At 38.9% G+C, this 15,312-nt stretch overlaps 1 protein-coding gene across 1 annotated transcript in view; it reads left to right on the top strand.

Moving 5' to 3' along the window:
* Window positions 1-502: 502 nt before the first annotated feature.
* Window positions 503-15,312, top strand: part of LOC104270536 (dachshund homolog 1-like) — a gene marked incomplete at its 3' end in the record, with an annotated part of 21,859 nt that continues 7,049 nt past the window's right edge. The window contains exons 1-3 of the mRNA XM_009864930.1: window positions 503-611; window positions 4,588-4,743; window positions 5,284-5,456. Coding sequence (XP_009863232.1) covers window positions 503-611; window positions 4,588-4,743; window positions 5,284-5,456 — 438 coding nt within the window. The remainder of the gene's footprint in view (window positions 612-4,587; window positions 4,744-5,283; window positions 5,457-15,312) is intronic.

Here is a 15,312-nt window from a genome sequence, read left to right as displayed (position 1 = left end):
CACTGAAAGAGCTTTAAACTAGATTTGAAGGAGGAAATGGATAAAACCAGACTCACTGTAGATAAACCTGAGGGTGACACACCAGTGTTTGAGGGGCAGTGTGCTAGCAAGATCCTTTGATCTGCCATCTCAGTGGAGGTAGGTGATGAAAATCCATGCAAAGACACAAAGGTCATATGTGTTAGAAGCCACAGAAGCATGTGAGAATGGTCACGTAGGAATTGGGGCTTCTCCCCGCAAAAAGGTGGTGGGATCAATAGCCAAACTCAATTGTGTCTACACTAATGTACCTGGCATGAGGAACAAACAGAAGGAGCTGTAAGCCATTGTGTAACAGGAAAACTATGATATAGTTCTTATCATGGAAACATGGTGGAATGACTCACACACTGGAGTGCTGCAGTGGATGGCTATAAATTCACCAGAAGGACTAAGCAAGGAAGAAGAGATGATGATGTAGCCCAGTATGCTAGGGAATGTTTTTATTGTCCAGAGCGTAGTGATGATGAGCAACAGGGTTGAATATTTATGGATAGGGATCAGGGAGAAGGCCAGCAAGGTTGATACAATTGGAATCTGTCGTAGACCACCCATCCAGGATGAAAAGGGAGGTGAAATATTCTAATAAGCAGCTGGGAGAAGTCTCACAATGGCCAACTCTTGTTCTCATGGGGGCTTTTAACTTACCAGATGTCTGCTGGAAATGCAACACAGCAGAGAGGAATCAGTCCAGGAGGTTCCTGGAGTGTGTGGAAGAGAATTTCCTGGCATAGATGGTGAGGGAACTAACTAGAGAAAGCACCTTGCTGAACCTTTTGTTTGTGAACAGAGGACTTGTGGGTAATGTGATGGCTGGAGGCCATCTTGGGCACACTCTATCATGAAATCATAGAGTTTTTGATTCTTGGAAATGTAAGGAGGAAGAGCTAGCAGAACTAGCACCTTGGTCTTCTGGAGTGCAAACTTCAACATGTTTAGGAGATTGATTGACAGTCTCTTGTGAGGCAGTAAATTAGACGGACTTAAGCCCAACTAGAACTTAATACTGGCTACTGCTGTAAAAGACAATAAATATTATTTCTATAAATAATTTGCAAGAAAAAGAGGGCTAAGGAGAATCTCCATCCTGTATGGGATGTGAGGGGAGCTACAGCGACAAAAGATGAGGAAAAGGACAACCAAGTGATCAAGCCTAGTCAGAATGGATTTATGAAAGGCAGGTCCAGCTTGACTAACCTGATCTCCTTCTGTGACAAGGTGACCTACTTGGTGGATGGAGGAAAGGCTGTGGATTTTTCCTACCTAGACTTTAGTAAAGCCTTTGACACTGTTTCCTACAGCATTCTCCTGGAGAAACTGGCTGCTCATGGCTTGGACAGGAGTCATCTTCACCGGGTAAAAAAATGGCAGGATGAGCAGGCCCAAAGCAAGGTGGTGAATGGAGTTAAATCCAGGTTGCAGCCAGTCACAAGTGGTGTTCCCCCAGGGCTCAGTATTGGGGCCAATTCTGTTTGACATCTTTATCAATGATCTTAATGAGCTGTTCAAGTGCACCCCCAGTAAATTTGCAGATGATACCATGTTGGGCAGAAGTGCTGATCTGCTTGAGGGAAGGCCCTGCAGAGGGATCTGGACAGGCTGGATCAGTGGGCTGAGGCCAATTGCATGAAGTTCAACAAGGCCAAGTGGCGGGTCCTGCACTTGGGTCACAACAACCCCAGCCAGCGCTACAGGCTGGGGGATTTTTGGCTGGAAAGCTGCCTATTGGAAAAGGACCTGCAAGTGCTGGTCCACAGCCATCTGAACATGAGTCAACAGTGTGCCCAGGTGGCCAAGAAGGCCAACAGCATCCTGACACGTATCAGAAATAGTGTGGCCAGTGGGACCAGGGCAGTGATGGTGCCCCTGTACTTGGCACTGGTGAGGCTGCACCTTGAATACTACATTCAGTTTTGGGATCCTCACTACAAGAGGGACATTGAGTTGCTGGAGTGGATCCAGAGATGGGCAGTGAAGCTGGTGAAGGGTCTGGAGCACATGTGAGGAGTAGCTGAGGGAGCTGGGATTGTTTACAGCCTGCAGTAAAGGAGGCTGAGGGGACACCTTGCTCTCTGGAACTACCTGAAAGGAGGTTGTAGCAAAGTGGGGATTGGTCTCTTCTCCCACATAACAACAAGAGGACAAGAGGAAATAGGCTCAAGTTTCCCCAGGGAAGGTTTAGATTGAGTATTAGGAAACATTCCTTCATGGAAGGTGTCAAGCATTGGAGGAGGCTGTCCAGGGAAGTGGTGGAGTCACCATTCCTGGAGGCATTTAAAAGATGTATAGCTGTTGTGCTTAGAGACATAGCTTAGTGGTGGACTTCGCAGTGTTAGGTTTATGGTTGGACTTGATGATCGTAAAGTTCTCTTCCAACCTAAATGATTCTATGATTTTATGAATCTGTGTTTTTTGGTGGTTATTTTTTAGTGAAGTTCTAAATACCATTAGTAATTGCTTTATTGTTTTATGGACACAGGCTCTAAGATGGGATGAATAACTATTAGGAACTACCTGTCTTTCTCTATTGCATCTGCATCAATACGTGCGATTTGGCTAAAATTAAATGAGATTAACTAATTTTTTGTCTTTAACTCTCATTTCCAGAGTCATATTTTTTAATGAAAGAATATTCAAAATAAGTTGAAGTGTATATGTCAGAGTGACAAAAAGCAGAAAATTAGGGAAAAGAAAGTTAGGAAAAAAATATTTTTTCCAGCTGAGAATTAGCTTCTTCAATTATGTATGTGTTTGAAAGTAGGTTCATGTTTTTTGAGAGTCTCTGAGTTCTCAAAATACAAGAAAACATGTTCAGTTATCAGAGGTGATGAGATTCAAATCATGTATTAACCAGCTCAACTATGTACACTGCATAAAGGTTGTGACAATTTCTTGTAAAATAATAAAAGTATCTCATATAATTGATTCTTTTCATTGTTTCATAAAATTGCTTTGTTTGATTGCAAGAGAGTTTGGACTGAATTTTCATTACCTACATCTGAACAATTTACACTGGGATTGAGACAGTATTGAGCTAATGAGTTAGAATTTATATTGAACCTTAGCTGTCTTCATGAAGTAACTATGGAAAGAAAATCATGGCAATAACGGAGTATTTTTCATTATATACTATGTTATACAGCTTTTACAATCAGGTTTTTAATAGATCTAGAGAAATTAAATTGGAATTCTACCAGCTTTTGTGCTTTTGTCATCCCATGAAAACGATGTTAAAAAATGTCAAGACCAATGTGCTAAGTCCCTTTCTACTGAAGTAGGAAGAGGTGGTATCAGTTCTGTTGTTTTCTGGGCAATGTTTTTCATTAAGTAGTAAGATGTTTATAGAAAAACCTTCCAAAATATGCACTTTGCTGTAATCCCTAATGCTAAATAGAAATTGAGTATAGATTAAATAGGTCTTGACTGATGTTATCCTCAAGTCCTTATCAAGAGAAATTCCCATGAAAATAGTAGAAACTTTGAAAGTCAAGAGGGTGAAATTGTGCTCTAAATGAGAAAGGAAGCAGTCATATATTGCTGATGGGTATATATAATACTGCTGAGAATGCATGCATATATACATATTTATTAATATATTCAAGCATTGTTTATTGATTGTATATGATAAATAAACTCATACAATGAGTGTACAGGTTACTTTGTATGCATAAAGAGACATGTACTCAATCTCAGTGTTATACATAAATATGTGCCGTGAATACTATAAGTTCTCAAATTAGAAGATTTTAAACTTTTTGTTATATATAAATGGAAAAATTAGTAATGTTATATAGTTTTTAGTATTGCCCTTTGGTTTTATCCTTCTATTTAATTCTGCAGGTTTTTTTTATGAGAAGGTCTGAAATAGTGGAAAAGGGTATTTCTCAAGTATATGAGTTATTGCTTGTCTCAACACTTATTTGTCCACATTCTTCCTTGCTTCTAGCTTGTTCCACTGCCAGAAGACTGCAGGAATTAATTAATAATCCCTTACATTTTAATTAATAATATGGAATAAAAATTGAATATACAAAATAGAATTGTCAGCCAAGCACATGCATGCATGTTGGTGCCCTCAATAAATTAAATTTTTAGTTAACTTGTTATAATGTTTATTTATTCACAAATAAAAGAAGAAATATCACTGTAGTTTAAATTTTACTTGACATAACGGGCAATACCCTTTTTCTAGACATTTTCCAGGCAAAATTACTCTCTTACATATAAAACAAATGCTGTATATAGTTTTACTTGCTAAGAATGGCAAAAGTATATGTAAAATATACATCAAACAAAAATTTCATGTGAATGAGCACAACTAGAATACTTTTAGATTTGTGTTATAAGTCTTAACTGAAAAAAGTTATCCTTTTAAGAGGGTGAAAAAAAATAGTCCTTCCCCTAACTACATATTAAAATATATATATATAATAAATAAAATTGCCACTTGCAAAAAAAAAGGTTAGATTGCTGACCTTGCTTGCAAATTCAGACATTGAAAATTTGGAGTCTTCCTTCATCCAAATAATACATATTCGTTCCCCACAGGCAGCAGTGATGGTTCTTGGGATAAAGAAAAGCTTCAGTCTCCCCCCACCCAAGGATCACAGGCCTCTGTTAACCACCCCAACTTGCCTGGACAGCATAATGTTCCAGTTAGCCATCCTCTCAACCCTCTGCAACAGAACCACCTTCTGCCGAATGGTACGGGTTGACATCTTTCAGCTCTAACAGCAGTTTTCCAATTCCTGTTTTTATTTTACGTTTATATAAATAGGCTATGGAAAATCAAAGATGTGAGGAGTATTAGAATACTTCCTTTAAGATATTAAGCAGGGGAAGCGGAGACAATAAAGAACAAATACATATGCAATAAAATTGATACTTAAAATAACTGCTAACCTGTGCATCAGTGGCATAATAATGCATTGCTAAGGCACCATACTGCAGATATTAAAAAAGATAATAAACAGCCATTGCTTAGCAATGATATCATACATTACACTGATATGAACAAACTGAGAGGTCTAATAGCCTCTCCTTGTGGCAAGAAACTCTCCATGGTTTTTAGTGATTTACCCATGCACATCCCAGAAGAGAACTGGCATCGACCTGCTTTGTCCTGCAATGTGAACCATCTTCTCACCCATCACTTGACTATTGTCCATCAGGAGAAAAGACAACGTTTTCAAAAGATATATAAACCTATTTCCCTTCTTTTTTTTTTTTTTTCCTGCCCACCAGGATTGGAACTTCCTTTTATGATGATGCCCCACCCGTTAATTCCCGTGAGCCTACCTCCAGCATCTGTCACGATGGCAATGAGCCAGATGAACCACCTTAGTACCATCGCCAACATGGCAGCAGCAGCACAAGTGCAGAGTCCTCCATCCAGAGTTGAGACATCTGTTATTAAGGTAATTCTATAGAAAACTCAAAACAAACCCAACACAACATTCTAGCACGCTCACAACTGTCATAAATATTATAAAGATAGGTAGGTGTCCAATGCTGTAAGGTAAGTCCTCAAGTCAATATGTACGAGAAACCCAGCTCCATGCAGCTCAGGGAACACAGCAGGATGCTTTTGGCCAGTGTTATCTTCTCAGTTCTCCTCCCCAACTCTAAATCAATATTAAGGCAGTACTCAATTTGAAGCATTTTCATACGGACTACAGCTTAGTGATATTTCATATTTCATAAAGAGCCATTCAGTTTAAAGTCAACAAATCTGTGTTGCTGTTGGCCTAGATAAAGTATGGTCTGATGACTTAATTTGGATACCTGCACTTTCAAATGTAGGCTCTCCTTTGGAGGCCTTTAGTGACATCCCCTTTGTCACTTTTGATGGCATAGGGAGTTAAGACATTGGTTTGAGAATTGTTTCTTTCAGTTGGCAAGGGTAGATTCTACCCTGCTGTCCATCTTGCCCATATATTGGCATAAATACTCTGCTGCTTGATTACATGATGTTTTCTGCACCTTTTTTTTTCCTGTTTTCACATGATCAGTATTTAATAAGAGTTACATGATACTACGGTTTTCTGGAACATATGTAGTGCTCTGTTTCAATCTAAATTTATTTTGTTAATTGGAACAGTGACTACTGGTATTACAGAGGTATCAAAAAAAATTAAGGTTGGGATGGAGCACATGCTAAATGATGCCTGACAAGTATGAATTACTAAAGCAACAAAACTTTGTTTTCCCTATTTTTCGTACTATTTTTCCGGCTTTCATTTTCTGTGAGCTATGTGATTTCATATGTAAGAGTACAAAATTTGACCTTCACAAGCCTACCTTCGGTAACCTTCTGTTTCTAAACTTTGACAACCTGACCTCTAGCTTGTAAAGTTGATTTACAAGCTAGTTTTAGCTGTTAACGTTGCCTAAGTTACTGTAGCCTACATTTAAATATGTCTGTGGGAGTGTAGCCCAATGTGACCCCTGACCTTTGTCTCCCGTTACCAAAACCAGGTACATTTGAAGTACAACATAGCTCCCAGGCTATGTAAAAAGTTCTCTTTTCCTGGCATGCTCACAGATCTCACCCCATTATGGGAACATTGTTGGACCTAAGAAGCACTTAACTGAGAAGTACTTCTGGCTCAACTGATCCAAACCTGTCTGGTAGATTTAAAAGTATTAGACTCTGAAAAGGAAACTCTGTCATCATGTAACTATGTGTATTATTTTAACTATAGGCAGTGCTGTACCAGAAAATTTTCCTTAACCCAGAGTTCCTTAACTTCCTAACAAGTTCATTCCTGTAGCTCATCTAGTTGGAAAGGTAATTTCATTATAATCTAGGTGAAGATTTTGAGTTTTAATTTGAAACATTTTAGAAGCGCTTTGTAATTGAAATTTTTTTTTTCAAAATTTTGCTTATTTAAGCATTTGTTTGTATTAATAATCTACACTAATTTTCTCTGTTATTTCTGAATAGTCAGCTATCCTGTATTCATGGTAATAAAATCTTCATCACAGCTGCCAACTTTTGTGCAGCTCCTGGCATAACATCTTGTGTAAGTTATTTAACAAACCAGGTTTTGTGTTCCCATCTGGTGTGCACATAGCCATAAATTAAGAAGATGTGAATTTACAGTGAAGAGTTTTTAGATGGCCAAATTAACCTAAGTTCTACTTAGAAAAGTGTGCTCACTCAAGGGTGAAATATACGTTTTTTAAAAAGTTTGCAGGATTAGGTTAGAGTTTAGGGATGTTTAAATAGAACCTGATGGAGGCAGTACCTAAGTGCTCTTAGTCAAGTCCTCTTCAGTCAAGGCCTGTGTCGCATTGGCCACAATACATTTGTGCTACAGGTAAATACACAAATAAAAGTGTTAATCTGCCACCCAAAACCCCCTTCTAAATGTAAGATCTTGCTGCGCGTAGTTATTTCAATACTACTCTAAGGGCTACTTTTGGAGGACTTTTTCTACTTTTACTTCAGCCCTTTTGTGGTACAATGTATGTCTAGATTTATGTCCTCTGGTTTTGTGTGTGGCAGATGAATGTGAATAGACATAGCACAGCCAAGTAATCATGTTCCTATTTTTTAATGCTGAACAGGACTGAAACATTAACTCTAGCAACATAAAAGCGTGATGTCGTTGTTAGGGGGACGTTACTCCCATGAGCATGGACATAACATTGCTGGCAATTTACCTGTTCTTCTGACTACTAGGTGTAGTCAGAGGCTGTGATTTTAGCGTCCGTTGAATTGTATGCACTGAGCAGGAAACTCTGTAATCAGCATACTTTTTGAACCTTGCACTGTCGATGCAAAGTTTATGAATATTAACTTATAAAAATAAATATCTTAGAGAATAGATGTGAGTGAGAAGGTCAAGCCTCCTTTTTCTTTATTTTTACAGGAATGGATAAATAGTGCAGTTGCTCTCTTTCACAAAACTGTTTGTTGTTAGAATCATATCTTTCTCTTTTTTTACTGCTACATTTTCAGACTTTTTGGGTTTGTTTTCATTATCTTCTGGCTCATTTTTAACCCTAATTTTGCTTAAAAGTTTTTCTTCAGTGACAGCGTTTCCACAAGTTGATTTAAAAAGTTTGTGAATTGCTCATCTTGGAGTTCATAGTCATCTGAAATGACAGAATAGATTTGAAGTTTGGCTCCAAGATGTACAATTTCAAAGTCTGCTTGAAAGTGCAAAGTGCTGTGAGAAATTTCTCCTCTGAAAGAGTACCCTTATCTAATTAAGTAACAAAGAACAAAATTAAGTCTTAGAAAATCCTAGTCTTCAGATTATAAACAACCTGGTTCATTGGATAGAAGAATTGCCATTGTGAACTGTGCCACAGTAGATGACTTGCTGACCTTTCCTTCCAATTCACTGAGTTCACAGTTAGTGCTGTTATCTTTAAACTCACAAAGCTTCAAATGCCTTTCTATTATTGGGCAATATTTCATTTCTTCATGATAAGGAGTTGGAATAAAGCTGAGATCATGTACTAACCAAGCATTTTATCCTGCTATGTTCAGGAGATGAGACAAAGACAAAATTACCAGGGAAGCCTCACAAAGCGAAACCTCAGATTTGGCAGTGAACTCTGAGCTCTAAAATCTTCAGAATTATATTTCAGAAGAGTGCTGTGCCCTTTTGAACACGAGTCAAACATTAGATGTCTTTTTGTAATGGAATGTTTAGATATATGAGTTGGATGAATAAGAGGAGAGCAACAACAAGCAGGGACAGCAGATTGTGACAGCAATGAATTGCAGTGAGTGTGACAGCTGTGACCTGGGGATGCTTTAGACATGAGGTGGCTTTCATCACCTGCCCATGGTTTCAAAGGCTCAGCTTGTTAGCAGTTTCACTACATCATTTTTTTTTTCACTCAGCAGAAAGATACGTGAAAATATAAAAGGCATACCTCATATTAATAGAAACTGGGAATAATACTACATTGTAAAAGTTAGAACCGAAGAGCATGCCAGAATCAAAAATTGCGCTTTATCCATTTAATGCTACTGATACTTGTAGAAAGGATTAAGTATAAAAGAGAATCATCCAATACCTCCAGCTGAAAAGGTGGCCAGTGACATAGTAGTTTCTCACTGCATATTAAATACGTGAGACTAAATTTTGCTAATTCTCTAGATATTTTACAAGATTGGTTGCTTTATACTTGTTTGTAACCGCTTGTTTATATTTTAGTATATATACATATCCTCCTGTTACCCAACAGCAGAAATTTACTATTAATTTATTTACCCAAGGTATGTACTGACAGATTTTTTTTCTCAGTTTATAGGCTTATTCTGACATGAATTTTTATTTTAACATTCACTCACTTTTTCATTTTTCATTGACAATATCTCTATTCATATTGATATAATTTAATGTTCCTGCATTTTTCACCTATATATGTTGCCAAAAAGTCCAAATAATAGCCAGAGAGAAGAAATATGACACTGCCAGGCAGAAATGACAGAACAGAGTGCATTTAGATGTCTTGTGTCAGAGTGGTGGTGAGCAAGGACAGAGAGAGAATCTGAAAAGAAAAGGGAAAATGAGTAAGTTCACTTTGTGGAGCGGATGGTGTCATGGTTTGAGCCAACTGCCCAGGCTAACATCAAAGAACCTTGTGGCTGCTTACTCACTGCTCCCCGCACCTCCATCCGCACAGGGATGTGGAGGGAGAAAATTCAACTAAAAGAGTTCAAGGATTGAGATTAGGACAGGGAGGGACCATTCACCAGTTATGGTAATGGGCAAAAAATATAGCAGACTTGGAGAGAAAATTGAATTAAATTTACCACCACCATTTGTCGACCAGCTCAGAGTAGGGTAGTAAGAGGAATACATAAATAAATACAATCTGCTCTTACCCACCCCTCCCCTCTTCCTAGCTCCCTCCTCCCCCCCATCAGTACAAGGCGGGGCAGGAGGGTGGGTGATGCAGTCCATTTGACCCTCCACTCCTTCACAGTCTCTTTCTCCCCTGCCATGGGGTTCTCCACGTACCGTCGCATGGTCTGAAACTGCGTCAGGGGAGGTTTAGGTTGGATCTCAGGAAGCCCTTCCTCACGGAGACGGTGATCAGGCGTTGGGATGCACTGCCCAGGGAAGTGGTGGAGTCACCATTCCTGGAGGAGTTTAAGGAGAGGCTGGATGTGGCACTTAGTGCCGTGGTCTGGCCAATGTGGTGTTGTTGGGTCATGGACTGGACTTGATGATCTCAGAGATCTTTTCCAGCCTCAACAATTCTGTGATTCTGGGCATTTTTGCTGCTTTCAGTCCCCTCAGTTCATGACAGTCATCTTCCTGCCATCTTGCTCACCACAGGACTACAAGGAAACGCTCTGCTCTGGTGCCTCTCTCCCACGTTTTTCACCCCAACCATGTTCCTTTGCTTTCCTCTCACGTCCTCCTCCCAACAGGAGAAACCTTCTCAATGCAAAAGACAGGACAGACAAATATACCGTAACCAAGAGCAAGAGGAAGTGGTCCAGTAGATATTCCCCTCTTAAATACATTGATCACAGAGGCACTGATTGGCCTGGCCTTGGCCAGAGGTGGGTCCAACTTTTACCTGAGCTTGAGGGAGGCTCTTGAAGTTTTGCAAGACTCATCCTCCACAGCCCTGCCCTAGCTGCCACATCTCCGCCAGACTCAAACTCATGACAGTGGGCATCAAAGGGACAGTAGAAGCTTCAGCTTTACTCTTCTGTAACTGCTGTGTGAGCAGCCTTGAGTATAGTGCAGACTTTTAATACCAAAAGATACTGGCCATCGTAAGATATTTCAGTGTAGAAGAGTTTACTGATGACTTGTTTTCCAGTTACAGAAATTGTGGCTTTTTTTAATAGACTTAGATAAAGTATTTCTCAAAATTGGCTGGCACACCATCCTGACGAGACAGAGTCCATAAGAAGCACCTTGAAAATACAATCAGACAACCTGGGTGGAAAACCCTTCCACTTTGCTGCTATTACCAACAAAGGAGAATTTTCTTATACTGTAAACTTGAGAAAGCTGCCAGAATTGTCAGTGTATCAGATGTTGGCATAAAATCTTTAGATGTCACATCTTAGGAAAGACCAGAATGTCTCTACTACCTTAATATCACATCATTCCATCCATCCAGTACAATGCAATTTTAATTTCACCATCACATACTCTATTTTTCTGCAGAATCCCTATGCCATTCAGTGAATGGTTAGTTATTTCATATGTGATTTTTTTAAAAAATCATTATGTGGCCCAGTCTTATTTAAAATGTGTTACTTGAATCTTGTGTTGAATGCAAAAGCTTTCTATGCACACATCTATGTCTTACCAGAACAGCATTGCACCGTGGTAGATACATATTTGCACCAGTCCTATGAAGTTGGGTGTGCTATACTCATTTTACAGAAGGGGAATGAGAACAAAATTAATTATGTACCAAATTGGCAGAAATGCCCTTTTTGGATGCCTAACCTGAAAAGAAGCTACCTTCATTTCCTCATTATCTAATACATGAAGTAAAATCAGGTTTTCTTCTTTATATAAGAAGAAAATTGATTTAATATAAGACAAATAATAAAAAGTAATTATGGTAAGTGGTCTTATAAAAATAAGACTAACAACTCCTAAAATATCTGCTTTCACATATTAGGAAGCAAATATGAAAGTTATGATATACCTATAAAGTTGGAGGTGTATTATGAACCAGATTAGTATTTCATTTTCTGTTCATCATGACTGCAGAAAATATGGTATCTTAAAACTATCAGTATGAACTTGCACTAACAGAATATCTCCAGCTTAGAATAACTTTTTTTATTTGTTTATATAAATATGTATATGCACACTTACTTCCTTTCGCATGAGAAGATCTTAGGTCAAAGTATGTCTGAACTCCTTTGTTATGGCTTAATCATCTTTATAGCAGAGGACACTGTGTCCCACCTCATTAATTAGTTTTATCTATATAATTAAAACTACTTATTTTAACTTTCAATACAGTGTTTCTATAATGAGCTTAGAGGATGGTAGCAGTATCTGATAGGTTGTAACTTGGAATAATGTCTTTTTTAAAGTTCTGTGGGATCCTATAATTTAACATGTTTCTTTCTGAGGTGCAGTTTGAAGCCAATAGCAACTATATATTCATATGAATTAATTTGTGCTGTGTAAAATAGATATCTACAGATAACGTATGACACAAAGAAGGGAGTAGAAATCTCCTGTTTGATAATTTGCGTATTCACATGTGTAACAGGGAACTGTGCATGTGGCGTAAGATTAATTTAATGCAAAATGGCCATCAGGGCAGGTACAAGAGATGGGATTCATTTTGCTGTCTTCTAGGGCATAATTCATTGGACCTATTCTGGATAGCTACTTTAGAGTAAGGTGTGTTGTACTTTGAAAACTTTAATGTATGAGTTAAAAATGAGCCTTGGGTGACTAGCTCAAATGTAGACATTTGTATTATAGACAATAATATTGAGTCAGATTAATTCTTGGTGTCTTGCTCGATCCATGGTTTGCATTGATTTTGAGGAGTGAATTCCTAGTGGTACTTCTTAAGCTTTTCAAGTAAGACTAGATTTTTGAAAGAGGAGAGAAATAAAAAGAAAAAGAGCAGGAAAAGTCTGTCCCATTTGCCAGTAGGAAATTAGTAATTCAGTTTGATGAGTTTTTTGCATGTCTATGTGTTTGCATGTTGGATGGGGGGTTTTATATACCTTGGAAGGGTATTTTGTTTGTTAGACCAAATATTGGTTTAGAAGGCAAAATATAACTTATAAATTCAGTTTAAAGGATACACACAGAAAAAGAAGCAGGTTCTGAAATAGTTGTCAGGACATATTTATGAGAATCTACAATATCCAGAACTCTGTACTATGAGGCTCCATCGAACTTTCAGGTATGATCCTGCTTAATCATGATTTCAAACTGTCAACACCTTGGTTTCTGCTGCCAGTACAGCCAGGCTGTTCTTGGTGTTGATAGGCATCTCTTTGTGCTCTTGCTTGGTTTTAATCTCTGTAAATGGCCCAATCCCATGAAATTTTCTTTCTGGCTAGGCCACTGTACTTTATATCCTGCCCATCATTTCTAAAGATTTGGTTCTCTGTCATTGTTGAAGTACTGTTAAAGGATTACTTGTGAGTCTCCTGTTTGGACTTCCTGTCAGTTAACTGCTGCTGATATTCTCAGTAATCCTGTAGTAAATAAAGCAATAAAAATTAAGCAAATCTATAGTATTTTTGTTGCTTTCTACATTTTCTACTGTAAGTTATCAGCAGTCTTGCGATGGGACCAGCAGGTAGAGTCATTGAAAAATTGCAAAGGTAAAAGTAAAATGGAAATCAAATTAACTTAAGTTGGTCCAAAAGATAAATAAGTTTAAGATACTCACAAAGAGAGAAAAAAAGTCTTGCACAATTGTAATGGATTATGTTCTGTGTGAGAAATAGATTCATTATTTTATAAAACAGTGCAATTATCAACACCAGAAACATTTGAACTCCTTAACTTTTATTAGGATTAGAAGTGTGTCTATGAAAACAAGGTGAAAAAGATGACGTGCATCAGTGGGAAGTTAGCAAGCTAGTGATCGCATGCGAATAAGGAAATAGAAATGAACATTTATAGCATTCAGTCAGTTTGGTAACGCACTATAGTAGCAATTGGAGAAGTTAGGAAATAGTTACTGGCCCAGTTTGTCTTGGCATTCTTAGGGCTAAACATTAATTTGGAGTTGAATAGTATTTTAGACTAAAGCTGAAAAAATGGAACTATAAAAGCAAAATATCCTATTTGCAGGGAACAAGAAAGATATCCCAGCAATTAACTTCTATTACTCATTCAACTAATTCAAATCAAATAAGTACACAATTTTTCCAGAAAGCACTTGCTGGAATACTTTGCACATAAGTTCAAAGTAGGTCAGTAAGGAAGTGAAAAGTATTAAGCCTGTGTTTTGATCATAAGAGATTATTGTAATTTTACCACAAAAAGGCTTGGTAGCCATATGCCTTTTCAGGAAGCTTAGAATTCTATAAACTATTCCTGATAAACAGATTTGTTTATTTTTTAATTAACAGTATATAGAACAGTGTGTGTCATATATCCTTTCCCCAGTATGAAGTTATCTAAACTATTGAAAAGTAAGATGTTGAAAATAAGCTGTTTGATCCTCTGCACTTCAATGGCTTAAAGCACAAACACCCTTAAAGGAGTTTGTTCAATGCTGAAGAGCATCAGGACAGATGAATAGTGTTAAAGGCGATATACCCCTACGTGTACACTTGGTTGCAGGTCTGCAGTTTAGTCCATGATTAAAATTAAAGGATGACTACGCCCGATTGATGAGTCTTATGGAGAAGCAAACTGGAACAATGAAAAATGCTGAGACTGAAAATAACTGGTAGGAGAGAAATATGCAGGGGATGAAGGCTGTGCATGCAAAACCAGTTGGTTATTGGAAGCAGGCAGGCTGGAGAAGTGGGCCCAGGCCAACCTCATGAAGTTTAACAAGATCACGTGCAAGGTCCTCTATCTGGGTCGGGGCAATCCCAAGCACCGATATAGACTGGGCAGTGACTGGCTTGAGAGCAGCCCTGAAGAAGAGGACTTGGGAGTGCCGGTGGACGAGAAGCTCAACAGGAGCCGTCAGTGTGCACTTGCAGCCCAGAAAGCCAGTCGTGTCCTGGGCTGCATCAAGAGATGTGTGGCCAGCAGGCTGAGAGGGGTAATTCTCCCCCTCTACTCCACTATTGTGAGACCCCACCTGGAGTATTATGTCCAATTCTGGAGCCCACAGTACAAGAAAGATCTGGACGTGCTGGAGCATGTCCAGAGAAGGGCCACGAGGATGATCAGAGGGCTGGAGCACCTCTCCTGTGAAGACAGGCTGAGAGAGTTGGGGCTGTTCTGGAGAAGAGAAGGCTCCGAGGAGACCTTATTGTGTCCTTCCAGTTTCTCAAGGGGGCCTACAAGAAAGCTGGTGAGGGGCGTTTTAGGATGTTGGGTAGTGATAGGACTAGGGGGAATGGATAAAAGTTAGAGAAGGATCAGTTCAGACTGGACGTTAGGAAGAAGTGAGGAAGTGAGAAGTGAGGAAGAAGTGAGAGTGGTGAGACACTGGCACAGGTTGCCCAGAGAGGTGGTGGAAGCCCCATCCCTGGAAGTTTTTAAGGCCAGGCTGGATGGGGCTCTGAGCAGCCTGATCTCGTGAGAGGTGTCCCTGCCCATGGGAGGGGGGTTGGAACTGGATGATCTTTAAGGTCCCTTCCAACTCTGACAATTCTAT

This window comes from Apaloderma vittatum, unplaced genomic scaffold (assembly GCF_000703405.1).
Source record: "Apaloderma vittatum isolate BGI_N311 unplaced genomic scaffold, ASM70340v1 scaffold11712, whole genome shotgun sequence".
Lineage (NCBI taxonomy): Eukaryota > Metazoa > Chordata > Aves > Trogoniformes > Trogonidae > Apaloderma > Apaloderma vittatum.
The sequence above is the reverse complement of the archived record's forward strand: the minus strand, read 5'-3'. Positions and strand labels throughout refer to the sequence as shown.